We start from the raw sequence: 27952 nt of genomic DNA, 5'->3' as shown, positions 1-27952 counted from the left end.
TGGGAGCTCACAGGCATCTTTTTGCAAGGTGGCAGGGAGAGGCCAACTTTGGCCCTTCTTTGTCCCTGCACATTGCAGGGGCGTTGGACTAGATGACCTTTGAAGGACCCTTCCAACCCAAACCATTCTATGATTCTATGATTTGTATGTTTTACCCCAAGGATACCGGGGTTATGTGGCCTGTGGCATGACTTTGAGCAGCCTGATGCAAGTCGCACTAACTTCTAATGACTATTTAGGGCCTTGTAAGCTGAGACATATTAATTGTGCTAACGCCTTCCTTTATTCTGTGACAAGGGCAAAGTAGCACAAGTCTAGCTTGACCTTGTATGTAGGACTACATGTAAAATAAACCAAGGCTCAAGACAAAAGACACTAGTGAAACCTGAGCATCTTTAAGTTTAAAGAATTATTTGGGGTAGTAAAGGGCATTTTGGGAGTTGGATTGTTTCTGTAATAGGCATCAATATAATTCCAGTTCCAAAGAAGAGCTTTAAATGTAAATGTTGCAGGGAGAACTAGGTGAGGAGGAGAAGGATGAATAAGTTATCATACCATCATCTTTAGTCCTTGACAGGACCCTGCATTACCTATTGTATTACTGTTCCCTCCTGGTCTCACTGTAGCCAAAAGGAAAGGAAGCTACACTGTCAATACATGGGGACAGCTGAAGCTTTAGATGTTTCTTCTTATGTTATGTTTGCTTTACCCCTCGTGGTCCTTTGCTTTATATTTCATGAATCTGGCATAAACCTTGACATAGAAACCTCTAAAACCGCAGTGGCAAGGAGAAACAATGGCATGCCAAACCATAGTGTAATTTTGGTAAGACTTTGTCAAGAGACTGAATCCGTGCATTACCTGAACTATTTTTTTCCCTCTGTCCCTCTTTTCTATGCTTTTCTTTGGTTTAAAAGGGAGGAGAAGAGAGCAGACTTTAACAGTAGCTTCTAAAATTGCCTCTCTTCTTTCAGTTAGTACCGGTGATATATCTTTGATACCTCCTAAAAGCACATTGATCATTTTCAATTTGGAAGCTTTTATATAATAACACTATGTTTGTTATAGAAGACAAGTTCGGGGATGTTTATTGAGTTACTGTCTGTTAGAAAAGGGTTTTACAGGTTTTCTGTTATGCTGGGTGTCCAAAGCTCTGTCCCACTGCACTCGAACCCCTCTACTCCCCACCACCAGCTAGGGCTCTGGTTCCAAACATAACTATCTGAAGCTCTGCTCAGAGTTTCTCAAAGTCCTCAGCGAAGATGAGAACTCTCAGACAATAGGAATACAGGAAAATGATGGATTGGGATAAATCAGGAGTTGACGTAATCATGATCTTTTTAACAAGATGCAGAAAAATTCATCTGCAGGCAGTTATAAGGCAGCCTGTCCACTGCCAAGTGTTCTTTCTAATTCTCTCATTTAAAAAAAAAAAACACACAAACTATCTTACATCATAAAGCAGAAGTGCCTTTGCAGCAATGCCATGCAAGGACTAATCATGTGTTGTGGAAAGTATTGTCTTGTAGTGCTGCATTTTTCAGGTTAGCTCATTTCTGTCCTCACAATGTAAACATTTAAATATTCATGGTCTTTGCTGTAGACCCCTTCTTCAGAAACTAAGGGTGCAGTTCCTGGAGCTGTTTAAACCTAGATGACCAACCATGCTAAAAGGGAGAGTTCCATCCCTCCCATCTTCCGTTCCCAGCCTTGAAATTTGTTCTTGCCCCTCCCTTGTACTGGCACTGGTGCTCCATCAGCTGCACCGTGAGCCAGATCAGAGAGGCAGTCTGGGTGAGAACTGACATGGGGTAATGTCACGTGGGAGATGGCAGAACATCCTCCTCCTCCTCCTCCTTGGAAGTTATCCAGGCATATTAGATTAAACTCATGGTAAAGCCACAGCGTGACTTTTGATGCAGGGTGCAGGATGCTCGGTATTCACTGCTTTGGGATGGAAGGACGGCAAGGTGGACTCTAAACTATTTTCAGTGCGCAAGGATTGTGGTGTTAAAGCTAAAAGGCAGCACGACGGCCATACATCACGTTAGCAAACAGAGCGCTCGCTCCCACGTGCTCTGTTGGGAGGCAGTGGTTCTGTGGGACACGTGCCAGGTGCTTCGCGAGCATCCTGTGACCATATATCTGGCCGGGCAGGCAGAAGGAGTGTGTTAAGCAGTAGCCTCACTCACAGGCTTCCGGGATGACAAATACTCCTTACAGGAGTCCATTAAAGTAAAATAAACCCATCTTAATGTACATAGGGAACATGTATAACAAAATATATGAAGCATATGTGTATATTTGCTGTATTTAAAACCTGAATTTGTGAGAATGGCATAGCACCTACTTTGTATAAGGTACATTCAGAGCTGCTCAGTGGAGACAGGGTGCCTTAAGACAGTTTATTGTCTTGTGAAATACGTTCCTATTCTGAGTTAGGTATGTAAGATAGAGGACAACAAAGTACTTGCTTTCATGGAGATGTGATCCAGCTGTTCTGTTGAGCCTTTGGAGTATGCACTTTATGCTGCTGAAGACTAGGTAGCCTTTCTAATCATGAAGACATGTGAGAAAGTTTTAGATTTTAAAGGCTGACTGTCCTCTTACCGTACTCCCAGGGCAGTTTTGCCCCCCATCTCCACAGCCTTTGGAGCAGCGGGTCTCTGAGTCTAAACAGCTCATTCTCCGTTCATGAAGTCCTGGCTCCAGACTACGGGTGACAAACAGGCTTTGCATGTATACGTGGATAGGAAAGATGTACCTGGGAAATTTGCAATGGCTTAGATGTAACCTTCTGAATACGTGTGAGGGAATGCCATGTTCACTCAGTGCTGATCAAAATAGGCTAAGCTTAGCATGCTGCTGTGTTCGTATCGCAGTTGTCATTACCTTACTCCTAGGGTTTCCTGGCCTGAGTGATGCAGATTACCTGCCTTGCTAATGCTTAGCATCATAGAGAGATCTGCAAAATGCTTACTGGAGTAGCAGTAAGCACACCTTTAAATATCACCTCTTTATGACTTGACCTGTACATCTGACGCTTGCTTGAGCACGCAGCTATTTAATCCGTACTTAGCTGGAATTCCTCACCCTCCATCCTGCAGGTCATAATGCTAGCAAGTGGGAATATGCTAATAAAATGTACAGATAATTCTGATTCTGCAGCATTCTCTCTGAACATTCACACAACTGCCCTGCCTTCCCTGTCTCTTCCTAGTGCCTTTAGGAGGCAGGTGAATATACATGGCACCTCACAGTCTTGGCTCTGGATAACATTGCCATGGAGGCATGTCCATCCATGTGCCAGACACTTAGTGGTACAAGGCAGGCGTCTTGCAAGTATGAGAGCAAATGGGAAGGGGTCTTGAAAAGTCAGGTCCTGAAGTGATGACCTGTGCACACCTTATTCCCAGTGCAGAAGCCCCTTCAGTTGGGATGCAATCTGTCCTGAAATGTCAAAAGCAAAGCTTGTCTCTGTGTTTGTGAAGAGGCAATCTCCTCCACAAGGAGATCTGTTTGATGGGACTGCCTGTGCACAAGCAGAGCTTCAGAAGCAGAAATCTTCCAGCCTGTTTACTGGAGCTGGGCAGCATGTCCTTGGTCTGTTAGCAAGGTTGTAATGCTTTGTTTATTGAGATAGTGTTGCATAATTGTAAGGACCTTCTCAAACACTTAGGAAAGGGATTCAGAGTGTGAAGTGTTACCATCAGACCTGTAGGGTAAGGGGATAAACCCAGTGGGAATGTGCTCTGTGTCCTGAAAAATAAGGTAAGGTGGATGCTTTGGGGGCCAGGGAGCTGGTAACTTTGCAGCAATTAAGGCAGGTGCCAGTGAGGCTTCAGGCGGGGATGTGATTGGGAGAAGAAAGTACAAAAGGAGTACTGGTAATCTACCCATCATGCTGGTCTGAAAGTAGGATGGTGTTACTCCATCCATACCTAGGGAGCAGGGAAAGCTGCAGCCATGTCCAAAGTGGCATAACTACAGCAGACAAGTGGAAGTAAGAAATTAGATCGGCTATAGGTGTCAGCATTAGAAATAGGTGTCAATGTTGAAGTGTGGCAGTGGCAGACAAGGAAGGGAGAACAGGAGTGTCAGGTTCAGCAGTGCTTATTTTTCAAGCAACGTAAAACCCACCAAAACGCCTGGGTGGAAGGAAGAGAATCAGTAATGGAGAAGGATATCGGGAGTTATGAGTGCTGAAGGGTGCCTGGAGACGGGGGTAAAGACCAAAGGAGCAAAGGACCAAAGAGGGAATACAGACTTGAAAAGTGTGTCAAATCCTGGGTCAGTGAGTTATGTCATGAATTGATGTGTCCTGATGGCCCCGTGGGGTTGAGCTAGAAGGAGATGAGCACAGTACTGAAATCTGCAACAAAAGAGATGAGGACAGGTCAAGAACAGACCTTTGTATCCTGCAAACAGCTTGTCTATGAAATGAAGGCAAGACCCTTGCTACAAGTAACCCTAAGTACGTTGTAGCGTGTTCCATGACTTTAGGATTGCAGGGAAGGAGAGTGATAGAATAATGCTTGGTAAAATCACTGGGGTAAAGAAACCTGTTTGGGCGTGAAAAATGTCATGGTGTGCTGGTACGGAGAGAGATGAGAGCTGGCCTGCAAGAAGGGAGAATGTAGTGTGGAGAAAAGAATGGTGAAGCTCAACTGATCGTGTCTTGGTTTGGGCATCACGCTTAAGGATTCTTGCAGTGCTCAGTAATTGGTGAAGGTGGTGCAGACAGCAATGGCTCCACTAGCACAGGAAGAGCAGTATTTGACTGGTTATAGTGCTCTCTGGGAGATAACACACTTTCCTGTAGAGACCCCTGAAGATAATAGGCTCTGGGCTCTCGAGAGAGGGACCATTCAAACAGTCGTCTGGAACTAATGGGTTTTGTGCCTTTGATTGGACTGTGCTTTCTATATACCTTCTGTGTCAGCCTAAAAGTCCAGTGAGATCTGAACTACACTGTAATCATTTCCACACGAGACAACAAAGGTTGCTATTTAAACCAAAATTTAGTCTGATATACCCTCCCTGGCAAATAAGCTTGAATAATTACTGCATTTTATCAGTAAAAAAATATCTGTCTTAATTATGTTTCAGAGGATTAAAATCTACCACCTTGTCTAAGTGCAGAAAGAACAGCTGGCAAAATGAGGTTTCTCTCTACAATCTAAATGGAATCTGTCTTCACCAACCCCAGGTAGTTCTTAGCCTGCTTATTCCTGTGTTAATTAAAAATGGCCTTTCATAGGGACTTAATTGAGGAAAAGAAGGAGGCAGCAGCTATGCTCCCCCTCCTGTCTCTCTGCAGATCCTCCCCTCCTTGTCTCAGCAGACAACACTTTGGCTTGCTGCCTTGGGAGGGTGGTAGTTACTCAGGGACTGTCTGAGGAGTGGGATTTGTGATGACTGGCATTTTTCAGGAGGGTCTAAGTCCTGCTGGCTTGCAAAGAGAGTGAATTCAGAAGGGTCATGAATGGCTAGACCACTTGGGAGCTTCAGCCATCCCACCAGACTTAAAATTGTGGGGACAGCTATAGGGATCAGCTTTGACATGACCAAAGGTGTCAGCTCATCCTACATTAGAAATAATTTCTGGGCCTTGGGTTGGCTTCACAAAAATAAAAAATAATCTGGAGAGTCTTTAATCTCCACTAGTAATAAAACAGCAATGCCCCCCAAAATTACTGTGACAGATGTCTGTATTCTGCTGAAAAATGAGACCTGTCCTTTTCTCGTAGGAAAAAAATGCACACTTTTATTGTCAGTGGCAGTTTCCCCCAGTGTCTGCAAACAAAACAGTGTTCCTGTCCTCATGGGCTACAGTCTATTTGTTCCTCTTGTACAGCCTCTGAAAATCTTAGTTGTCCTTTGTAAGTGTGCTGTGTCTGTGATGGAGAGACCTGTTTTTCTCCAAACTTGAGTCAGGCTGGAGCCCTTGAGTCAATCCAGAGGGTTGTTCAGAACAGGGAAGCTGGTGCCTGGGGTATCTACACCTTTTCTTTTGGGGAGGGAAGGAAAGGGCTTTGCAGAGAGAGGAATTTCAGTCTGAATCACAAACTATAATTTTGCTCAAAATGGAAGAGTAGTAGATGCAATGAAAAACTGAAGAGCGAAGTGCCTTGAACTCTTTGAAAATTCCTGAACTTCCTATTAATAGATCTCTGTTTAAAATAATGTGAAAAATTAAATCTCTCTAAGGCATTGAATCATGTGCGTTCCCACGAGTGCTCAGCATGTGTCTGCACTCTACATATCTCATCAGATATTGTCCCTCCCATATTGGCTCCAGGCTTACATTGCAGCAGGAACCTTGTAGGGTCCTGCAGCATCTCAGCTTTGGAGATTCATAGCTGGCTTGGTGATTTTATAAAACATTTGCGTTCTCCATACTTTATTAGTCACTGACAGACTCATTGTTTATAACATACTTCTCAGCAAGCTGTTTGCGACTCATCGCCCTGCTTGCTTTATAGTCTATAAATATTTAATTCTTTAATAAACTGCTTATATGTAATATCAAATGACTGATGTACTTCTTTCCCCTCTTCAGCAGTGCTACTATTTGCAAAACAATTCTTTTGGTTTTTTTGAATAGCAATATGTTCTATAAATGCTTGAATTTCCTTTTTCTAAATAGCAATTTCTTCAGGGTATTTGGTAAATTGACAAGCAGAGCAATGGTTCCTGTAGTGTTGTAAAAGCTGTCCTTCTTAAAGCCTCCGTGGGGAGATTCATTTCCAAATGGTCACAGACTTGTAATCAGAAAATCTTTGGGACACTGGAGGTAATATTTCACACCTGTGCATGTCAAAAAGCAGCAGTAGCCTATGTGGGCCAGAACACCTTTGCAGAAGCTGTGTGAGAGCACATTCAGTGTTGCTCGGAGCAGGGTGCCCAGCCTTTCTGTACGGGTATCACAGAGTGAGCATCACTGCCTCTCGCCACATGCTGCATCCCCACCTCCTCTGCTTCCCCCACGGACCTGTTGGATATACAGCACACTCTATGCTCATTTTCCCAGCTGCAGCCTCCTTCCTGCTTCCCTTCAGGAGCACTTGTAAAAAGAGTGACTCTGACAAGGCTTGTGGTCCTAAACTGCTTGACTCCGTCTTCCCTGGGGGTTTGTCTTACCCAGGAGCAGGCAGTGGGCTGCGTGAATTCTTCTGGCAGTTCCCAGCCTCTCCTTTCTTTGGCCCTCCTTCTGTGGTGTTGGATGCTCTCCTGTATGTGACAGGAGCAGGAACCTTGAGGACTGCAGGAAAAGTGTCAGCCAGGTGAGGCCACTGCTAGAGCCATTGATCTGGTTTGCAACCTGCTCCACGTCTTGGTCAGAAAACCCTCCTAGGGTTTGGCAACAAACCCTGGTCGGGGTGGACAGGCTGCCTGGTCTGCACTGAGACCCATGGGCAGAGGGGAAACTGCCCTGCTGTGCTCCGCCGTGAGAATCGTCCGTCAGTGCAGGCACAGAAGGGGACTGTGAGACTGCACCATCACCTCTGTGCCTCACAGCCCCTCTTTTAGTCTTTATCTTACCCTCCACCTTAGGGCATCTTTGTGTTTAGGCTTCTGCCCTGTGAACCCCTTCTCTTCCCTAATGAGTAAAGCTCATGGCATGCAAAGGTGCTGTTCAGGATTGGGGTCCCTGCTGTGCTGCCAGGGTAAAACCAGGTTGGGGAATGGATTCAATACCTGGAAACATGGCAAGGGCATGGCATGTGCATGGCTTTTCTGTGGAGTTACTTTGTGTTTGTTTCAGTTATTCCATATTCCCAGGCTCCATTTGGTCTTTGGCAGACAGCCTCTGCATTAAGCTGCTTTGAGGCTGGAGACCAGAAAGACAAGGCAGAGTCGGGGCGGCACCTTCTGGGTTGCTGTTCTGCAAGGTCCAGACCAGCAGTGCCACTGTTCTGGGGTCAAGAAGCAATCAGTTAGGGTGGATGGGGTGGAAGTGATCTGCTCAGATCACTCCGGCTCACTGTGGCTGCTCAGTTCTTCACAGTAGACCAGCTTTGGGCTGCTCTCTTGGGTCTAGGTTGATTTTAGCACACCAGTTCCTTTTCATCAGGACAGCAATGTCTTAGCCATGCCTTTGAGAGGGCTGTGTGGTCATGGACAGGATATTCACATCTAACTTCTGAGTTAGATTGACGATTGGGTTATCCCTTGTGTCCTGAATTTTTGCACGCTGTTTGAAACTGCAAGCAGAGAGAGCCTGAATTTAGGATTATTGCCCAGAGGCAGTACTGGTGTCCTATTTTTGATCAGAACTGGCAGTCTGTTGCCTTCTACTCAGTCCCCAGGTGCCTTTGCAGAAGGGTGTGTGCATGTGCATGACAGGGATGCATCTGTTGAGATGCGGGAAGGAACTGGAGGCAGATGACAGCTAGATGGGCCTGTGGCTAGGAGTCTTTAAGCAGCACTGGGCAGCACTTTCCCTCTTTGCCACGGGTCACTGCATCCTCTGCACCTTGGTCCTTAGCAGATACAGACTAGAGCGTAATCCTCCTGTTTGGGGCTCTCGGGGCTCCCTTTGTGATGGGCCCTGCCTAAGGAGACCTGGTTACGGTCCGCAGCCTCCTTTGGGCAGGTTCTCATGCCACCTCCGTGTCCGTGACAAACAGCATACCTTTAGAGGCAGTCGAGCCACCCCACGCCGACAGCTGAGGATCTGCTCAGTAGGGTTTCTAGAGCCGCAGGTGAAGTCTGTGCATGCCCACAGCACAGGAGAAGACGAGAGCTCCTCTCACAATGGGTCCCATCTGCAACAACCTTTCCTCTCCGTCCTGCCTGCTCCCTTTTCGGGTAGAGAGGAGAGCGATGCTCCCTCCCTGGAGCCCAGGTCTGGCTGCAGCTGGAGCCTTACCCAATACCAACGGTGTGGAAGAGGCTGTGAAGGCAGAGCCGTTCAGGGTCAGTGCAGGGCAAGCACATAAGACACAGACCTTCCGAAAGGTGATGTCAAACACAGCTGAAGTGAGGATGCTGCTCTTTGCTGCTGCTCCACTGTATCTTGCTTTGTCCACCCCTTGCTGATATACGTAGGTGCAAAGCCCTGGCCCAGAAGAGCATTCTTAGCAGAACAGGGTAGCCAAAAAAGTCCTGTTTCCACACGCACGTAGTTTTGTACTTGTAATATCCAGTGATAACATTCACCGCCCTGAGAAAAATGGATGAAGGAGGATCTGGCCAGCTCCCGGCTCTCTGTCCCCTCAGCAGTCTCCCGGATGGCACAATGGCCGGGAGCTGCTCTGCCCCGGGCCCAGCTGCAGCTGAGCCCCGTGTCCTGCAGACCCATGGTGGGGACACGGAGCCGTCAGGGCAGGGATCCGCTGGGCACTGCGTCACAGCTCTGTCCCGTGGGAAGTGCACGCAAGCCTGGCACCAGCAGCGCCAGAGTCCGAGCACCAGCGCACTACCGTGCGTCATTCCACCCTCAGGGCTGCCATCGGACCCCTCCTTTGCCACAGAGCTGTGGCACTTAACACATTCTCCCTCCGGTTCCTCTTCTCCTGTCGCCCTCCCACCACACACTTCACTGAGATTTCTGAATGAAAACCGGGAATCGCCCAGGCATCCAGCTCCCAGCGCTCCGGGTCTCCAGGCGGCGAGCGTGCCTGGTGCCCTGGCTTAAGTATGAGTAATGATAAATAAGTAAATCAGGCAGTGGGCTGTGCTATTCCCTAATGAGCCTGTTTGTCCCAAGCACAGTGCAAAAAACCCTCTTCTCCTTGGCGATAACCTTTCTGCATATTAACATTATGCATGTATTCATGTGACTTCCTCTGCCTCACCGCCACCTCTTCAACTCATTTAAATAAAAATAATTTATGTGGACATTCCTTCAGTCAGGATTCCCCCCCCCAATAATATTTCGTTGATGCCGTGCACCCAAATGGGGTCGTTATGCTTTCGCATATCATTAGGGCTTTATAAAGAACAACAGCGACATCTGCATGTGCCGCAGCGCTACAGAGATGGGGGGAAAAATACGGAAAACAAACCCCAAATGAGCTCCAAGCTCATCTGGCTCTATCTTTCCTCAGTGCCTTCGCCACCACCATGGACACCAGTAATTGTACAGTGTAATCACATCACGGCTCATCTGAATATTCATAACCAAGACAAAGACTTGGAGGAGAAGAAAAGTGGGGGAGGGAAAGGAGGAGAATTTAAATATAAAACAGCATTTCATTCTGAAGCAAAGTTCCGCATTCAGCTCAAGAGATCATCTTGATACCGATATTGTCTGTCTGTCTGCCATTCGAAAGCGGTGGGCAGTGGTAGCATCGCACACGCAGCCCCCTCCGTGGAGAAAGAAAATAAAGCACAACAACAAACAGCGACAGAACTGCCCCCAGCGAAAGTGATATTTGAAGAGTCGCCAACGGTGGCTAACCAGCTGCTGTTTTTCCAGGAAAGAAACAGTCTATTGAGGGAGCTTTATAAAGACCCCAATTAATATGTTGTGCATGTATAAGATCTACAAAGAGCCCACTGTGTTCCTCCCCCCCCGCAACCACCACCTTCTCTTCCTGATCAGTGCCAGTGGAGAAGGATCTGAGCTACCAAATAATTGATTAATCACTTCAGCGGTGACAACACCCCTCTCCAAAATAAAGAGAAGAAAAACAAACACAAAAAGAGGCAACTGTTCGCTAATTAGTGTGTAAATTACCGCTGGTTCCATCCTTCTTTGTACCTTTAAAAAGGAAAAGAAAAGAAAAGAGAAAGAGTAGAGAAATATAATCCCCATCTTAATGTATATGTTGTCTTCATTTCTTTTGTATTACTCTGATATCCTTTACTAGTATTAACCCAGAAGTGTGGTGTTTGTCGAAGCTGTGGCTGGCTCTGCCAGTTCGTTCCCCAAAGAGCTCCTGTTTCCATTCCACTGGAGCTTATATTCCTTTAAATGTCTAGCGCAGCATCATTTCCCCCTTTCTAATACATCACTCTGCTGGAATTAGAAGAATCCAAGGTTATATCCAACTTCAAAGGTTTCCAAGTCATCATGATTTTAGTAAAAGTAGAAGACAGATCATGGAACAAGTCCCTGGCTTTTGAAGATAGGCATCATAGGGACCTTCCTTCCTCTGTCTCTTTCTCGCTCTCCCTCTCTCTCCCCCCAACTTTGTACCTCTCCAGCTCTGAATGTCCCGCGCTAGCGCGGTTTAATGATATGCAAATGAAATATGCATAAAACCATTCTACTGTATGATGATTAAACACTGGAGACATTAACCGCCGACGCTTCACTGTTTGACTATAATAATCTTTCCCGAGCATCCACTTTGATTGCGGAGTTATGGAAACCCATAGCAGTTGGCAGAGAGAGAGTAAGAGAGAGAGAGAGAAGGAAGGAGAGATGCAGGGACGCATCACCCATCTCTGCATTTATCCCACTCCAGGAGACGTTTTCCCCCCCTTTGTACTGCGTTCCTACTGCTGTCTTTTGTAATCCATCCATGCGGTCGCACCAGGGCGATTAACGGGAAAAAAAAACCTCTTTTCTCTTAATGTTTCAAAGCTCATTAGCCAAACGATTATTCCTCATTAACAGCGAAAGCTCATTCATTAAAAGAAAAAATATGCCCAAAAGATGCCAGCGCTGTTAATCCCGAGCCCTGTAGCTGGGCTGTAAATCCCATGCTAGTATTTTCCATGCAGAAGGGAAGCGCGCCAATCCACAAAAAAAAACCAAGCAAAAAGAAAACATTTTGTGTGTTTTGTAAAATCCGCAAGAGAGGCAATTAATATTCCCGTTGTATGACTTTATTTTTTGTCTCTCCCTTTTGTTTCCAGTGCCCTTCCCTGGCTCAGCGCCCGGTGCCAACAGAACACCTTGCAGGATCCTCAGCAGCGCAGACAACGTAAGTAGCCAGCTGTCCCTTGACGCCCTCTTCCAAAAGCCCCAAGCCCTCCGGACCCTGCAGAGCGCCTGTGCCGCTCTTTCCCTCGCTCACCCCTCCGGAGTGCCACCTGGGTTTCACAAGTAGCACCTTCCAAATCTCTCTGTCTTCAAGTTTGTGCATGTCTGTGTGGCATCCCTCCTCCTCCTTCACTCCCATAGTGGATCTTGTAAAGGGCTTCAGATCGGCCCCATTCATCTCCCTGGTGATAGCAGTGAATGTAGATAAATCTCTGACTGCCTGCTTGCTGCTGGAGTATGATTTTTATTTTGTCTTCCGTGTATACCTAGGTCAAAAAAGTGGGATGTATACTGACGTTGGGTGAGTGTGTGTGTGTCTGTGTCTGTGTCTTTCTCACTCTGTGTCTTTCTCCCTCACCCAGGCACACAAACATACATCTCCCTGCATGTGTGTGTATGCGTATTACATGCGTGCACACAAATATATATCCACACACAGACGTATGTGTGTATACACAGAGGTATGCACACATCTCTGTCATACACACCCCCACACTCACACATCTAATCTGCAATTATCTGAGGCATTGTGTGCATATGTGTATGTGTGTCCATACGCACACTGTTCTGTGTGCGTATGTGCATACACAGGCATCTCTCGCTACACCGATAAACATTCCCTCTCCTCCCAGCAGAGGCTGTATGCAGCTGTGATCCTGCCCTATAAGAACGGTATTCCTTCCTTCCTTCCTTCCTTCGGCGTGCTATTCGGAGACCTTCATGCTCCCTTCTCGGAGTCTCTCCCAAGCTGCAGAATTGGCATCTTTCCCTGAGGTTGTCCGAATGGCAAATGGCATCGTCTGTAGCTTGCATTCTTGCAGCTTCTTATGGCATTTCTCTCTCGATGTCGGCTACTCCCTTTTGTTTGTTGTTGACCGGGCTGGGTGTGGTTGGGGTTTTTTTTGGAGTTAATTGTAAACGAACCTGAATGGCAAACACGCCAACAGCTTGCGGAAAAAAAAAAAAAGAAAAAAAAAAAAAAAAGAAAGCCCCACACAAACGCCTTCTGCTGCGACAGATGCCCATGTTGCCCCTGGCATGGAGAATGGGCACAAGGGGTTTGTTGTTGAGGTTTTTTTCTGTTGCTGTTTTTATTGTTCGCATTTCCCTTTTCCCTTTATTTTTAAAGACTCCAAGATGCCGGCCTCGGCTTGGAACGGAGCGGTGTCATGGCGGAGACGACGGCCTTTGTCTCACAGGGTGTGAAAGCATCCGTTGTGCTGGCTCCACTGCGGCAGAATGACGTTTAAAGGGGGGAAAAAGTGCTGAAAGTCCGAGTTGCGCGGCGCTGGCGGGGGAGCCCCCAGCCCCGCAGCGGCGTGCGTCCGAGGAAGGGCTTGCAGCGGAGGAGCCTAGTCTGTAATCCTGGCACTCGCGCCTCCGGTCGCTGCCTGCCGTTTGCTCCTGGGGGTCTGGATAATCTCCCTTGGCTTTACCGCACTGTCTGGCCCGTGCACAGGGCCCCCGTAACATATACCCGCTGCCGCGATCGCAGGGAGCTGTGGCGTTGCCACTGAATGGATGGCACTGTGCCAACTCCGCTGCCATCCGCCCTTGCAGCTCTTTTCCTCCCTCCTCCCTCCCGCTCTCCCCTCCTCCTCCTCCTCCCGTCGACTTGATGTTAATTAACACACGGGTTAATTGATTTTAAAAGCTGAAGAATTACAGTTAACTTTTCCCACAGGGTACGGACGCCAGCCGCTTGGCACGGTTCTGCCGCTCGCGCTGGTGCAGGGGGGCAGGGAAGAGCCTGCAGCAAAACCAGCGTCTGCGGAGGGATGGACGGACAGTCGTCCGCCTGTTGGAGTGCGGCTGGGGGTGGCTGACGCGCTCCTGCCTCGTCCTCCCGACATGTCACCGCTATATTTTGCTATAAACAATCAAAGCAACCCCTCCCCTCGCCTCTCCCACCCACCCTCCTTTCAGAAAGGCGAGCTCTGTCGAAGTTTAAGCAGGGAAGCCGTCCCCCCCAAAGGCTTATCACCGCACAGAAATGACCAGCCTCGGTGGGGTCTCGCACCGCGGGGCTCCCTAGCCCGAGCACCCTGCAACTGCTGAGGTGGGGCATCGGAGGACCGCTGTCTGTTAAGAGGCTCGTCCGGTCTTCCAGGGCTCCTTTTCGTTTCCTTAATTGGCTCAGATACGTCGCTTGGGGTGAAGCCTCTCAACCAGGGGAAAGTTAGTTCGTTGTAATTACGGGAGAAATAAACCATGTGAGGTCTTTGTTTTTTTGCTTTCGCTCTCCCTCGCCCCAATCTCTGCCGCAAGTGAGGGTGAGTGACGGTGTGGCTGGGAGGAGACGCGGCAATGCTGGGAACTTGCTGCTTTCACCTTCTCGTGCTTTCATTTTATTTCATTTTGTTTTTTAAAAGCATGAAGCAAGTGAAGCGACGAGAGGAATCCATTATGTAAATCAGGTCACATTTGCATAATGTCTCATGACTGGAATATGCAAATGAGTTGTATAATTTATGAGTGCCAGTGTCTGTCTAAAAGTGTTTCCCAGAATTTATAAAAAGTGAGACGCAGGGAGGGCAGCTGGGCTGGCTGCCCTGCCAGGAGGGCTCTGTGCTTTCTTTTCAAAGTCTTCCTTGAGATCAGCAGCTCAAACGCTCATTAATAAGAAACAAGCCCCCCTTCCCACCCTGTCCCCCTCGTTTTATTTTCCATTTCTCCCTCTGCCAAGCCCCCACCTGCTCCCTTCAAACTTCTCCAGGAGGCGTTCGGCTGGTGCAGGGGAGCCGGGACTGCGATGGCCGGGCAGTCCCGTGCGGGCTGGCTCAGCCTGGGTCTCACTCTGGATGTTTCTGGGGCTCTTACGAGCAGGAGACACCCTGCCTTTCAGGCAAGCGAGCTCCGTGGGCACCGTGTGCATCAGGGAGCTGCATTGAGACGCTTGCCTCTGATAGGCATGGTGGGATTACTGCTTATTTGCAATGCGCCACGTCTAACTTCTGCTCTGAGTCAGAGACCCGTGCCTGACCTTGGGAAGAGCTGCAAGGTCAGTGCAGGGGTGGCAGTGCCAGTGGAGATCCTGCTCAGAGCCGGCAGTGTTCAGCCTCAGCACTGAAAAGGTCTCTGGAATATCTGGAAATGCAGGACGGGTATCAAGACTCTTTTTTCTCTTTCTTTTTTTTCCTCTTCTCTGCATGTTTGGAGATCTTGGGAGCATCGGGAGAATGCAGGTAGGCTATTTCACACGGGGACGCCACTGCTCTGAGCTGTCTGCACAGGGACAGGGTAAATAATAACAGGCACCGGCACGTGGAAAGCCACGGTGTGGCCGTGTCTGTGGTGTGGCTCTGGTGCGTGGATCACAGCCTGCCCGCTCCGGGCAGTGTCCAGCGAGGAGCAGCAGGGTGGGTGAGCGCAGGGCTCGGGGCAGCTCAGCATCAGCCTTCCTCAGCTCTGGGAGGTTCCTGAAAGGGCTTTTGGGCAAGAAAGTGTGATTTGCTTTTCTTGAGAATCTGCATTTCAGTTGTAAAAACCGTATGCGTTTATCTCTCTGGTTTCAAAACAAGTTTTTTGGTGTTAGTTACCATCTAAACTGACGAATCTCTCACTTTCAGTCTGTTTCAAAATAATGTGAGTCTTTGTACGGTCTGTTTAGTAGATGCAGGTCTTGACTCTGGCAGCATATGTCATACCGAATGTCTCCAGTACAATGTTGTGAATTCATAAATTGTGCTTTTACCTGTGACTGTAGGATTCCTGGTGTGGGAATATAAAAGGACGCTCTGCAGTAGGTATAAGGAAAGGCAAAACTGGCACGTCTTCTGTCTTGCCAAGCAAGTGAGAGGCAGCAGCACATCCAGACTCCAAAGCATCTTTTGCCTGACTGCTCACCTTTGGTGCCTCCCTCCTGCCCTGAGGGGTGCTGGTCCTCACCGGTGCAGTTGGCAGAGAAGTAGCTGAGTCTGACCTGGAGCCTGTGCAGGATCAGGGCCACTGGGAATAACCGGTGTGTCTGCTGAGGGCAGCGGGAGGCAGGGTGTTTTGTGGCGAGTGGCGGAGCTGCGGCAGCAGGGAGGGCCAAGGGAGGGAGCGGTATGCTAGCCCTGGGGAACGTCCCACAGCTTGGGGACCGGTGGCCCTGCAACGCCAGGAGTCAGGGCCGTTTTTAACCTCGAGGTAAACTGCCCTGCTTCACTCATCACAAAAGCTCCTGTGCGCTGCAAAGGAGAGGAGGACATCTGTTTACTCGTTAGGGTGTTTGGTGTAGTGTCGGCAGATCCTGCACCGGGACCTGAGTTGGTTCTCCGGGCAGTACCTGTGACGGGCAGCCTTTCAGGGCTGGCCAGCACCAAGGCCTGGGGTCGAGGGGTGGGAGGAGGACCTCCGGCTGTGCAGCAGTTTGCAGGCATCGGAAGGAATTCAGTCTCCGTTTGGGGAGAGCCCACAGCTCTGTCTGGAGCTCACCCCTCCATGCTCTGGTCTGCACAGGGTGCTGGTCCCAGCGCCCCGTCCCTGCCGCTGCTTCTAACCCGCGTGGCACAAGGAGAATATCAACAAATGCGGGGACAGAAGCAGCGGCACGGCTCTCTTCTCAGGGCACGGTGCACAGTTCAGGTTTCCCTGCTACCTCACCTTCTCTCTCCAAGGCACTCCGGGAGCCCTGGCATGCCACCCTCGGCTGCCCTGATGTCCCCTTGGAGAACTGCCTGCTGGGGCACTCCATCCCTTCCAGTGGCCAGGGCCTTCTAGCTATGTGTTGCTTTTTGGTTTTTTTATAAATCCACCAAAGCTCATGAACGTTCCCTTGTGCTCTTTGATGCTGCATGGAGGACAGGTAAATTTCCTGAGCTTTGGACTTGTGGGCGAAACAGCTTCTTTGGGGTGGGAGAATGAAAGCTCATCCAGCACAGGCACTGAAACTTCCATATCTACCAGACAAGATTTTCTGGTCTTTGTAGGTCAAGTAACAAGGGACAGTAGCATGGGGAATCCCTCACACAGTATCACTCATTTATTGTCTGTGTTTCTATTGCGGTGGTTTTTTGCCAGCTGAACAGAGCGCACCTGGCAAACCCTTGTTGCTTTCTTCCAGCATCCTCCCATGCTTGGCCTCTGTGGTTCCCCACCTGCAGTGTTGGAAGGGTTCTCTGCAGCTCCCTCCTTCAGACTTCACAGGGCCTTTGTCTGCAGTTCTTGCTTTCTAGACCTCAATGGAGGTAAGCCATTTGAAACACTAATCCAGCAGACTTGTAAGCTGAGGCTTCTCTGCACGCGGGGGCATCCCCAACAGAGCATGGTTTAGCCACATGCCTAGTAACATTACCTGTTGTTGTAATTTCCACCAAGAAGAGTTCCCACATCCGATGTAGAGTCCTTGTTTTAAAGAATCACATCACCTCTGCCACCTTCCATTCCTTGAGTACCAATGCTGGTTTAAGCAATGGGATACAGTAATAGGTGACCACTGGGACCTGCAGTTCCCTCCTCACCTCTCCTGGGTAAGGCATGGAACATCAGGCAATGCTAGCCTGGGTTGGATGTACACTCCTGATTTTCCACGCCTACTGGTGTTGAGCTCCATGACTGTGAGGTGTTGATGCCAATGTAGTGACCCATATTCTGAGCTGCCAGCTTTGTCCCACCCTTTCTCAGTTTTGCAGAAGAAGGGCAAGGTGCAGGCAGAGGTCTGAGCACTGCTTTCTGAACAGGTCTGTGAAGGCACCAGTCTGCCAGCAACAGGCATCAGCCATCAGCGTTGCGTTACCAGCCTTGGCACACCTGATGGATGTGCCTGACGTTAAGAACAGCTTGTCTGCATGGAGCTTATTGCCTGATGGTTGTAGATAACAACAGTTGTAAGCAAAGTGTTTAAAATCTTTAAATCTTTAACAAATCTCTCATTAATCCCAGCTAAGTAGATTAAAGCTGACTGCAGGCTTTAAAAAGAAGCAAGCTGATCAGTTGTAGGACAGAGAAAATATATACAATGAAAAACAGTCAGACAGATAGGCTGTAATGTGCAGTTCTTTTGTTCCTGGTCTAGATAAAACTAGGATGGCAGTCAGACCGCTGGACTTGGGTTCAAATGGAGTCAAAGATTCAATGAGATGAGACTGTACAGCATGATTCTATATAGCATGATTCAAAAATACCACAAATGCTACAGGCAGATATTGTCTATGCACTGCAGACTCAGGAAATGAAGCAGTTCTGTATGAATGGCATCTTCAGAAAAACAAGACAGGATGCTGAAGTCCTAGATGAAAATCAGGTTCCTTCTCAAAGTTCAGCCTGGTGTTAAGGTTGTGAACATCAGAAGGTCCTGTTCATGGCCTCTGGTACTCTCCTTACAGTGGTCACTGGAAGTGATCTCTATTTGTAGACATAACTCTGATTGGCAATGAAATGGTTAAACATCTTAGCACAATGAAATTCAGCCAGATACTTACATTTTGCTTCAGCAACTGAAGGAGTGGATTTTATAGGATTAGACTCTTAGCTGGAGTGATTTGAGGTTTCTCTTCCTTAGAACCACGTGTTCCGTTTCTAAACGTGTATTCCACAATGTAAAGTACATAAACATTGTTAGCTGTAGATGTCGCAGGTACAGGTGAAAGCTCTTCAGCAAATGCCAGGCAGGCATATCTTTATAACCCATTCCTGTTGTAATTCAGTGACTTGCTCTCAGCTGTTGCTCTCCCCTCTGCTCACCCATCTGCCCATCCTATTTGCCTGCTCATAGAGTTGTCCATGGCTCCTGCTCACCCAGGGCCATATACTGTCTGTCAGTCTTTCTTGTGTTTTGTCTGTCCCGGTCCCTTGTTTCAGTGATGCCCACTTTCTTTGCCAGTTCAGTGATTCTGTTTTCTGTCTTCGCCTTTGACTCTTGTCACAGCGCTGTGCCCAGACCAACAAGGACTAGGACTTTCTGCTCCAGCATCTATTTATGTGTGTTTCAAAGGCAGCACCATGATGACCGGTGCTAAAAATTGCAGGAGTACCTACTGCTGCCGTGGTCATATGTCTGAATGGAAACACTGATGTTAGTTCCTGAAGATTCAGGGTGACAATCAGTCAATGGCAGGTTTTCTGAGTCTGATTATGGTACACAAGGGAAAACAAGAGATGCAGGATAAATCTTGTGAAGGGACAAGTGCTGCTTGACCAGCAAAGCCTGAGTGAGCCTGGGTCCACAAGAAGGGAGCTCTCAGTGCTTTCCCCACATTGGCAGGTGGTGTTTTGCTCTTTTGAGAGCAGCTGAAATTTGAGGGTGCTTTAGGAGCAAGGCGGGTGGTCATGTCCCTCTTCTCTACCTCATCTGGTGAGATGGGCAGAACAACAGACTTGATACAGGTGATTCAACCTGGGCCTTCCCTGTGCAGTTAGATCTTTAGTGGTAGAAGGAAGAAGCTGGCTGAAGGTTTCAAAGCTGCCATAGCCGTTCTCTCCTAAAACAGTGACATTTCTGGTTTTTTCTAATCACATGAGGAGATGGCTGAAAAACAAGGACGGGATGGTGCCTGCTTCTCCCCCAACTCTACCAAAGTGATGAGAAACTCCTACTGTTGCTCTCAGATGATTGTAGGATATTGTACTTAAGTGCTGAGATCTGCTCACCTTGCTGCCCAAATAGTCAGCTTCCCCACCCTGCAAACTGCCCAAGGGCGCAATAAGTAGGTTAATGCTTGCTTTAGGGTTAGCCTGAGGGTGAGAGTTCCCCATAGGAACAGTGGAGTTGTGTTTGCTCTGTGTGTGCTCGTGAGTTCATGTGTGGGGAAGTCTTCAAGGTGAATGAGTACCTACTGCTCCCATTTCATTGTTGTGTGCTCCCCCCTCATTTCTGCCCCAGCAGCGGAAACCTGTGTAGCCTCATGGCTGATTGCAGAGTTGTCACTTTGCATAACAGGCCTGGGTTTTGTCTTAATTCTCTGTTCGCCAATGCTTTGAGTCATTCTTTGAGTTTTGACTCCCCTGTTTGGGAGCAAGTGCAAAAAGCAAGGGACAAGGACAGAGAAACAGAAGAAATGCAAAAGGTGGAGATTACATCTCTGGGTATGATTTGCATGCTGCAAACATTAATATATTACAGCATGGAGAAATGGCTATTGCTGTGTCTCCTATTTCCAAGACACAGCCCATGCGCTGGGTTCCCTCACGGTTCTCCGCACTCAGAATCTGGAGCACAAGTCACAGGCAGCTGAACATCTTCTTGAAGACAGTCAAGATAGCCCAAGGCATCTCTTTGGGGCTTTGATGCCAGGTAGCTCAGGTCAAAGCAGGCAGCACTAATGTAGCTCCCAGAAAACTGATTTCAGCTCCTTTGTTTCACTCCCCACCTCCCAGCCAGGGACTCCCTCTGCGGTGCTCTCCAAGGCTGAGGAATTGCCCTTGTGCCCTGTGTGCGCTGCAGCGAGTGCAGCTGTCGGGAAGAGCTACAGGAGAGGCAAAAATGCAGCTGCACTTCTCAGAGGCTGGTTGGCTTGGTCACTTATTGCCTTGTGCTCGGAGAGAGGGGCTGCCAGCTGCAAGGGCAGAAGCCCCACAGGCCAGACACTTATCAAGATCCAGAAACAAGATCTCTTCTTCATGCTCTGTGTTTGCTTGCCACTAGCATCCTGCCCTCGTATTTACACAAGGGTTTACCTGGAGTAGCCAAGTACCTAGCTCTTCCACGTATCTTGTGTTGTTTCATGAACTGTCTCCTGAAAGAGTGAGATGGGCCTGACTGGCACTGCTTTGAGCCCTTGACCTCTGTGCTCTCCACAGAGCCCTCTTACATCAGGCCAGACTAGCACAGGGAGGTTTTTAAAGAGCAACTTATTTGTTGGTCAAATACTTGACTCAGGTAAGCAAATCATGGCCAGAAAAGGGTAAAAGAAGAGGTACATTCTGCCTGCTTTCAGGTACCAAGTCTGCTCCAAGTGACCTTGAGCTTAGGCAGTCAGCTTCAGAGCAGCATAGCTGTTCCCATGCTCAGCTGCTTGATCTGTGTATTGAAAGCCCAATCCTGGAAGAAAGCCTGCGGTGACACAGGGCGTACACTGCTGGCTCTTAGCAGTGGCTTGTCTGAAGTGGTGGTGTTAGGGCTGGAGATGAGATTCCCTGGTAGGCATCTAGTTGGAGGTAGTCCTAGAGGGAACAAGAAGGTCGTGGTGGGGAAGCAGGAGCTCTCGTGGAATGAGAGAGCTTGGGACCAGAGAAAGGAAGCAGAGAGTGCTGTGCTGTTACAAGTGGGAATGGAGTACCTTATTCAAAGCGATTTGAGTAATTCGTGCCGTAGCAGGAGCCAACAGAAGCACTTCTGTCCCACAAGACTGGATTGTTTCTATTCTGAAGTATGCTGGTCTGCACAGACTGTCACATTGGATTGATTCGTTCTATATTAGCCATTTGCTCCCTCAAGTCAGGTCCTTTCACTGTGAAGTTGTGGAAGCCATCAGTGAATACACTGATGGATGCTTTAAACACAGAAGTGCCCAGGAAAAGTGCTAACAGAATCCAGACAGGAGCAGCATGGACTCTGGTGGCATGGGCAGCGTGCGGAGTCTGATATAGCTTGCAGTGCTCAGACACTGCTCGAGCATTAACTGGCCAGCTCCACCTGCACAGACAACGACCCGGCCAAGCACAGCAGAAGAAACTAGACCAAGGCTTCAGGATGTTGTCCCATGAAATGTTGAAATACCTAGTGAATTGTCCTACACTGGAATATTTTAAGACTTTTTAAAATAAAGAATGACTCTGAGCCTACTAAGTAAACACCAAAGCACAGGGTGTGAATGACCACTCATGCTCCTCAGACTTGCATGCATGTCTTGGGTTTGTGTGGTAAGGTTTTGGTAGCAGGGGTGGGCAGCAGGGGTGCCTTCTGTGAGAAGCTGCTAGAAGCTTCCCCTATGTCCGACGGAGCCAATGCCAGCTGGCTCCAAGATGGACCCACCGCTGGCCAAGGCTGAGCCCATCAGCGACAGTGGTAGCACCTCTGGGAAAACATATTCAAGAAGGGGAAAAAAAAAAATAACTGGGCAACAGAAACTGCAGCTGGAGGGAGGAGTGAGAATATAGGAGAGAAACAACCCTGCAGACCCCAAGGTCAGTGAAGAAGGAGCAGGAGGAGGTGCTCCAGGTGCCAGAGCAGAGATTCCCCTGCAGCCCACAGTGAAGACCATGGTGAGGCAGGCTGTCCCCCTGCAGCCCATGGAGGTCCACGGTGGAGCAGATCTCCACCTGCAGCCCATGGAGGACCCCACACCAGAGCAGGGGGATGCCTGAAGGAGGCTGTGACCCCGTGGGAAGCCCATGCTGGAGCAGGCTCCTGGCAGGACCTGTGGACCCGTGGAGAGAGGAGCCCACAGAGCAGGTTTTCTGGCAGGACTTGTGACCCCACGGGGGACCCACGCTGGAGCAGTCTGTACCTGAAGGACTGCACACCGTGGAAGGGACCCATGCTGGAGAAGTTTGTGAAGGACTGTCTCCCATGGGAGGGACCCCATGCTGGAGCAGGGGAAGAGTGAGGAGTCCTCCCCCTGAGGAGGAAGGAGCGGCAGAGACAAGGTGTGAGGAACTGACCCCAACCCCCATTCCCCGTCCCCCTGCACCAGTGGAGGGGAGGAGGTAGAGAAAATCAGGAGTAAAATTAAGCCTGGGAAAAAGGGAGGGGTAGGGGGACGGTGGTTTAAGATTTAGTTTGTATTTCTTATTATCCTACCCTGATTTGATTGGTAATAAATTAAATAAATTTTCCCCAAGTCGAGTCTGTTTTGCCCGTGTCCATAATTGGTGAATGATCTCTCCCTGTCCTTATCTCGACCCACGAGCCTTTTGTTATATTTTCTCTCCCCTGTCCAGCTGAGGAGGGGAGTGATAGAGTGGCTTTGGTGTGTGCGTGGCATCCAGCCAGGGTCAACCCACCATAACGCAAACACCCAGAAAGTGCCAATATCAACACATTCAGTAGGTGCAGGGATCTAGATTGCAGAAGTAGGGGCTGCCCAGAAGTCCCTCCCTGCAAAGCAGTAGTCTGCCCCTTCAGAAAAGATTCAAAGAAATCATGTGGATTTTTTCAGTGGTTTAGCCTTAGTTTCTGTTTACATTTGTGTAACTAAGAATTTTCTATTTGCTCTGTGGTTTGTTCTTCTTCTTTGATGCTTCTTTGAAGCATCATCCATATTAAAACTTGAATTGTCTTTAAAAATGAATTATTTAACTGGTGTGAAATCCTGTCTAAACATTCTTATCTTCATTTAAAAGACAGATGCATTGATTAATTACCAAATTAAGCTACTCTGAACCCAAATTAAGAGTTTGCACTAGATTTTGGAACAGTTGCATTAAATCTTTTTAAACTGATTTTTAAGTGATGCTGTTTTTACTTTAGACAGGGCTTTGATTTCAGTTCTGCCATGCTTATATGCTTTTCCTTGCATTATTTTTTCATTTCTCATTCATTCTTCCAGTTCCCTGCCTCCCAGCCCTCTATTCTTACCCTCCAGTGCAGTGGATTTTAAATTTTTTTCCTTCCTAGCTTCTCCCTTTTTCTGCAGTGTCACTGGCAACTTTCTCCTGTTCTTCTGGTCTACACTTCCCTGGCTATCAGTAGCATGTACCTGCAGGTCCTCTCCCCTCTCCTCCTTCCTTGAAATCTGTGGAGTCCATTTTTCTCCCTGTGGAGTGCACAGAGGTTGTTAAAGAAAGAACAGGCTTAACTGTGTCTCCCAAGAGTGCACAACGAGGAAGGTGCTAAGTGGGACAGACTGCAAAATGCAAGAGCTAATGCCGGGCATCTTTTCTGGCAGCGTGTGCGCCACTGCTGTTGAGGCACGGGAGCGGAAAGCTGGGTGCCCACAGTCCACCATGAGCACCCGCACCCGCAAGCGTGGGTGTCAGGCTGGCCAGGGCAGGGAGCTCGGGGCAAGGATGGGAATGCAGTCGAGCTCATTCAGGTTACTTTGGTCATGCCTCACGCATCAGGTTGCCCTGATTTCTCTTACTGCCAGACTAACTCCAAAAAAGGAACATAAACCAAAATATGTCAGTGATTTTGAATTGCAAATGTGGGTGCTCAAAAGCCATGAAATGAGAAATTTAAGGTGCTTACTGCAACATGAATCCATCCATGTTGGACACAAGTAGCATTTCCTATTTCTGCTCAGAGTCCTAAATACGTATCTCAGTTAAAACAGATGTCCAAGCAGCTATGGTTGGCGAAAACAGAGTTACAGAGGAAAACAGGGAGGGTTTGGTATGTTCATTATTACAGACATTGACTGTGTCAAGGTAAGGTTGAAAGTGTTCCTGGAACTATGTATTCAAAGTTAATTTACTATTTAAATTTTAACGTTCGAAGTTCCTGTGTTTAATTTCCATGTAATTATTAACTTGTATTCTCACATAAAGGTAGTATTGACATTTTCCATTAAAAGATTCTCTTTTTGGTTGCTTGCCACTTCTTTACCCACCTTAAATGTGAAATTTTCTACATTCATTTTTGTTTTGGCATGATTTTTCTTTAATATTTCTCAAAAAAAAAAAACAAAACCAGTTTTGCCAAAAATTATTTTAACAGAAAAAAATACATGACTTGTTCAAGATTTGGGGGCGGGGGGATGGGGACGACACACCTTACAAATATTTCCTTGAAAAACATGAAAGCCTCTTTTCTTCAATGTAAAGATTTCAGTATTCTTGCCAGAAAAATTTTAGCAATGTGCTGCACCTTGCCTTCAGAATAAGCTTTAACTTCGACACTTCTCAGCCACCAGCCCTGCTGGGAGTGCCTGGGGTTCTCTTCCACCCCCCTTCCCCACGTGCTCTGTCCTTGTGTGAGCACACTAGTCCCACACCCTGACTGCATTCCCAAATTGCAAAACTTGGCATGATGGTGTAACTTCAGTTCGGCCTCTTTGTGGATATGCTTTACACCACTGTTCTTTGACGACATGCTGCGTGCATGGTACTGCTCTGTGAATGGATCAGCGTGTTGCTGTTTGTGGGATTTCTCACCCAACCGTTGTGGAAACCTGGAAGTGTTGAATGAATGACAGACGGTGGCTTGGGAATTGTCTCAGTGGGGAATTGCTTTTAGTGACAGGTACAGCCATGGGTTTGTTACGTTACTGGAGACAGTGGACAAGCCAGGACCGTCGTAGACAGCTCTAATTGTCCTTATCTTCAAAGTTTTCAGCCTGGAACATGAAGATGTTTCTTTGTAGAATTGCTGAGCACTCACAGTTTTGCTTAAAACATATGAAATGCTATAAAGTTGTTAAGTGCTTCACAAATCAGAACTAGACACCTAGACTCAAGCACCTAAAATTAGAGGGCACATCTAGTGCTTGAATCTCTCTCTGCCTCTATTCAGCATTTGTAGAGTGCGGATAATAAAACTTTTTCCTCACAGGGGTGCTGAGATTAGGTAATGCTCCCGAAGAATTTAGATAATGATGAATGTCTTAGAAATTCCCACAAGGAGATTAATAACAATGTTCTGCATGATGTTTGAAAACTGCACTAAATGCAAGTTGGAGCCACACACTAAGTTGTGAGAGAGAAAAGGAAATACTGACTGATTACCTTTTCTGTGCACATTATCCACCTTGTGAATGAGTAAGTCCAGGATAGTATAGGATCATGTATTGGAGTCCACATCATATGCTTATACAGAAGGGCCCAAATTATGCTGGCAGCCTTAATTCTGTCATGCCCAGCATTCTAATAGTGTCTTGTAACTGTAGTATTTTTCTAAAATAGTTCTACTGTAGGCACTATTTTTAAATTAAGAAATCACATCTGTTCTCATGCATGTTTCCATACTTGGTCCAGCTAATGAAAACTGCAAGGGTTAGCCATTCTTTGAAAGCTTTCCTCAATAGTAAATGTTAACAGAGACACCAGACCCTTCTCCTGGCTATTAATCTGCAGATAATAGAAGGTCTATTTCTTAAGTACACACAGAAAAGGAGAAGAAGAAATACTGGCTATGACACAAAATGAATTGTCTTCCTCCATGCCCTTGTAACCTAGGGCATGTAGTGCAGGCTGCCAGCCATTGCGTTACAGATTTAAAAGTGCTGGAATCTCTCAGTTCTTTAGCAGGTTGCCTGATGGATTGGTGAGTAATGTACTTGAAGAGTGCATTACTAAGCCCCAGACTAATGGCTAGCTCTTGCCCATGGCTTTTGCTATAGATCATTCATCGTGCTATTCATAAGCTCTCTGCCAGTCTGTGTCTGGCACTTGTGCTGCTGCTGCTAACACCATTTGCCTGATGAATTCTGCAGGAACATCCCCCACATTTTCAGAAGGTGAGTGGTAAACGAGAAGAAAAGAGTGAGTCACAGTTCTCCAGCAGTCCTCTTGCTCTTTTGCAGGACATGATAAAGGGTAAGGTGACGGACATGATACTCACTTACCCAGTATTACTAGCACAGTAGCCTGTAAAAAATATCTGGGGTTTCTACACACCACAGGGTGCCTTCCTATCACTTTCTGAGGAATTTGTGCCTGATAGCTTTGCTTTCCTAGGAAGACTGATGTTACAGGCCATGGTAAGATAGAAGGGGGAAGGAGAGGTGACTGGGTTGCTGTGTACAGCTCTTCAAAAAGGAACTAGTTAGTTTCTCTGACATGTGCCAAAAAGAGGTGCCTAGATGTAGTTATCAAGATTTGGCTGTTGTGTGAGCTAAATGAGGTAGAACCAAGCTTCACAGCAAAGACCATCTCCAGGGCTGACTTCTGGGCTGGCTTTGGTGGAGAGGGCAGATGTGTGCAGACATGAATGAGTTGCCCTGCTTCCAGTCCCCATCTGGCTCTCCTCTTTCTTTAGACTCCGTGATATTAACAGGACTCCAGGGTAACTGTCCAGGAGTTGTGGCTCCCCTGGTGTGGTTGAGACGAGCTGGATACCTCTCTGCTCCTTTCACTTGGGTCACTGCACAGCCATGAGAAAATATCAATCCAGTCAACTATTGATTTAAACCACTGACCCATCCCACCTCCAGTTGTCTGAGCCATCCAGGACCCTTTCCAACTCCTGAGTACAGCCTGGTACCTTTGTCGATAGAGAATGTTTAAGGCTTGCTTTATTCAGGGCTCTTTGGGTTTGTATTTTTGCAAGAAGTTACTTAAAAATAAACTTCAGCAGCTCTTTATTAACATATTCCCGATGAGCTTATGGAAAGGATGAAGACTTCATCCTAAGGAATTTCCTCTACAGCAGTCACAGTAAAAATTGCTACTAAAACTAGACAGCAGAACCAAAACTGTAAAAACAATGCAGATGAGGAAAGTTCTTCAGTTCCAGTAGTCCTATAGAACTAGAAATAGCCCAAACTGAGCAACAAACACTTTAATTTTCTAGTTTACTCCACATGTTAGGAATGTTGTGCCTTTTGAGGGGATAGTAGTAGTGACATCAATGTACTTGGGGTGCTAGATATTATATTCTTTTAGAGAATGACCTTTTTTTACCAGGGCTATTTTTCTTTATGCACTTCAGATAGAGCTCGGGCACCTTTTCATTGCCCTGTGCAGGAAGCAAATTCTAGTTCTTTGTATTATTCACATTAATTCTACAACCAAATGTCTGAGGGTATTTTGGGTACAGAAACAAGTGGAGGATGCGGAGTGTTGCAGACAAAGACAATGCTGCTAAAAAGGAATATGCCATAAAACCAGAAATTCCCAGTGAGTATTGTCAATTGGTTTATTTGCATGCTCTTTTAGAAGATGTTGCTGGTAATAAAGCGTCATCAATCTATTATTTCTTTTGACCAATCTTTCTCTTTCCCAGCCTGCCTATATAAAACCTTGTAGTGGCCTATATTTAACTGAGAATATCCTCTGCTTGTTTCCTATCTTCTAGGTTGAGTTTTCTTTCTTTAACAAGCACAACAGCATGCTGCTCTATCTTCAAAGAGGAAATTAATTCCGTCCGCAAAAGGGTCAAGTGCTAGAAAGTGCATAGCAATGCAGTTTGCATGGCAGGATCCAGGAGATATGATGCTAATAAGATTCTAAGATGAGAACAGCAGACTGGCTCTGGGGATTCAGATGAAG

At 47.3% G+C, this 27952-nt stretch overlaps 1 protein-coding gene and 1 long non-coding RNA gene across 2 annotated transcripts in view; both read left to right on the top strand.

The window, feature by feature from the left end:
- The window catches only part of LOC142036511 (uncharacterized), a 64551-nt gene extending 50412 nt beyond the window's left edge, over positions 1-14139 (top strand). Inside the window, exons 3-4 of the long non-coding RNA XR_012652162.1 lie at positions 11815-11882; positions 13071-14139. This is a non-coding gene — a long non-coding RNA (uncharacterized LOC142036511). The remainder of the gene's footprint in view (positions 1-11814; positions 11883-13070) is intronic.
- A 552-nt stretch (positions 14140-14691) lies between these two features.
- LOC142036193 (uncharacterized) overlaps positions 14692-27952 on the top strand; it is a 55781-nt gene continuing 42520 nt past the window's right edge. Inside the window, exon 1 of the mRNA XM_075039313.1 lies at positions 14692-15126. Within this exon, the coding sequence (XP_074895414.1) occupies positions 15091-15126 (36 nt within the window). The 5' untranslated portion in view covers positions 14692-15090. The remainder of the gene's footprint in view (positions 15127-27952) is intronic.

Source organism: Buteo buteo, chromosome 11 (genome assembly GCF_964188355.1).
Source record: "Buteo buteo chromosome 11, bButBut1.hap1.1, whole genome shotgun sequence".
NCBI lineage: Eukaryota > Metazoa > Chordata > Aves > Accipitriformes > Accipitridae > Buteo > Buteo buteo.
This window is presented reverse-complemented; position numbering and strand designations above follow the sequence as displayed.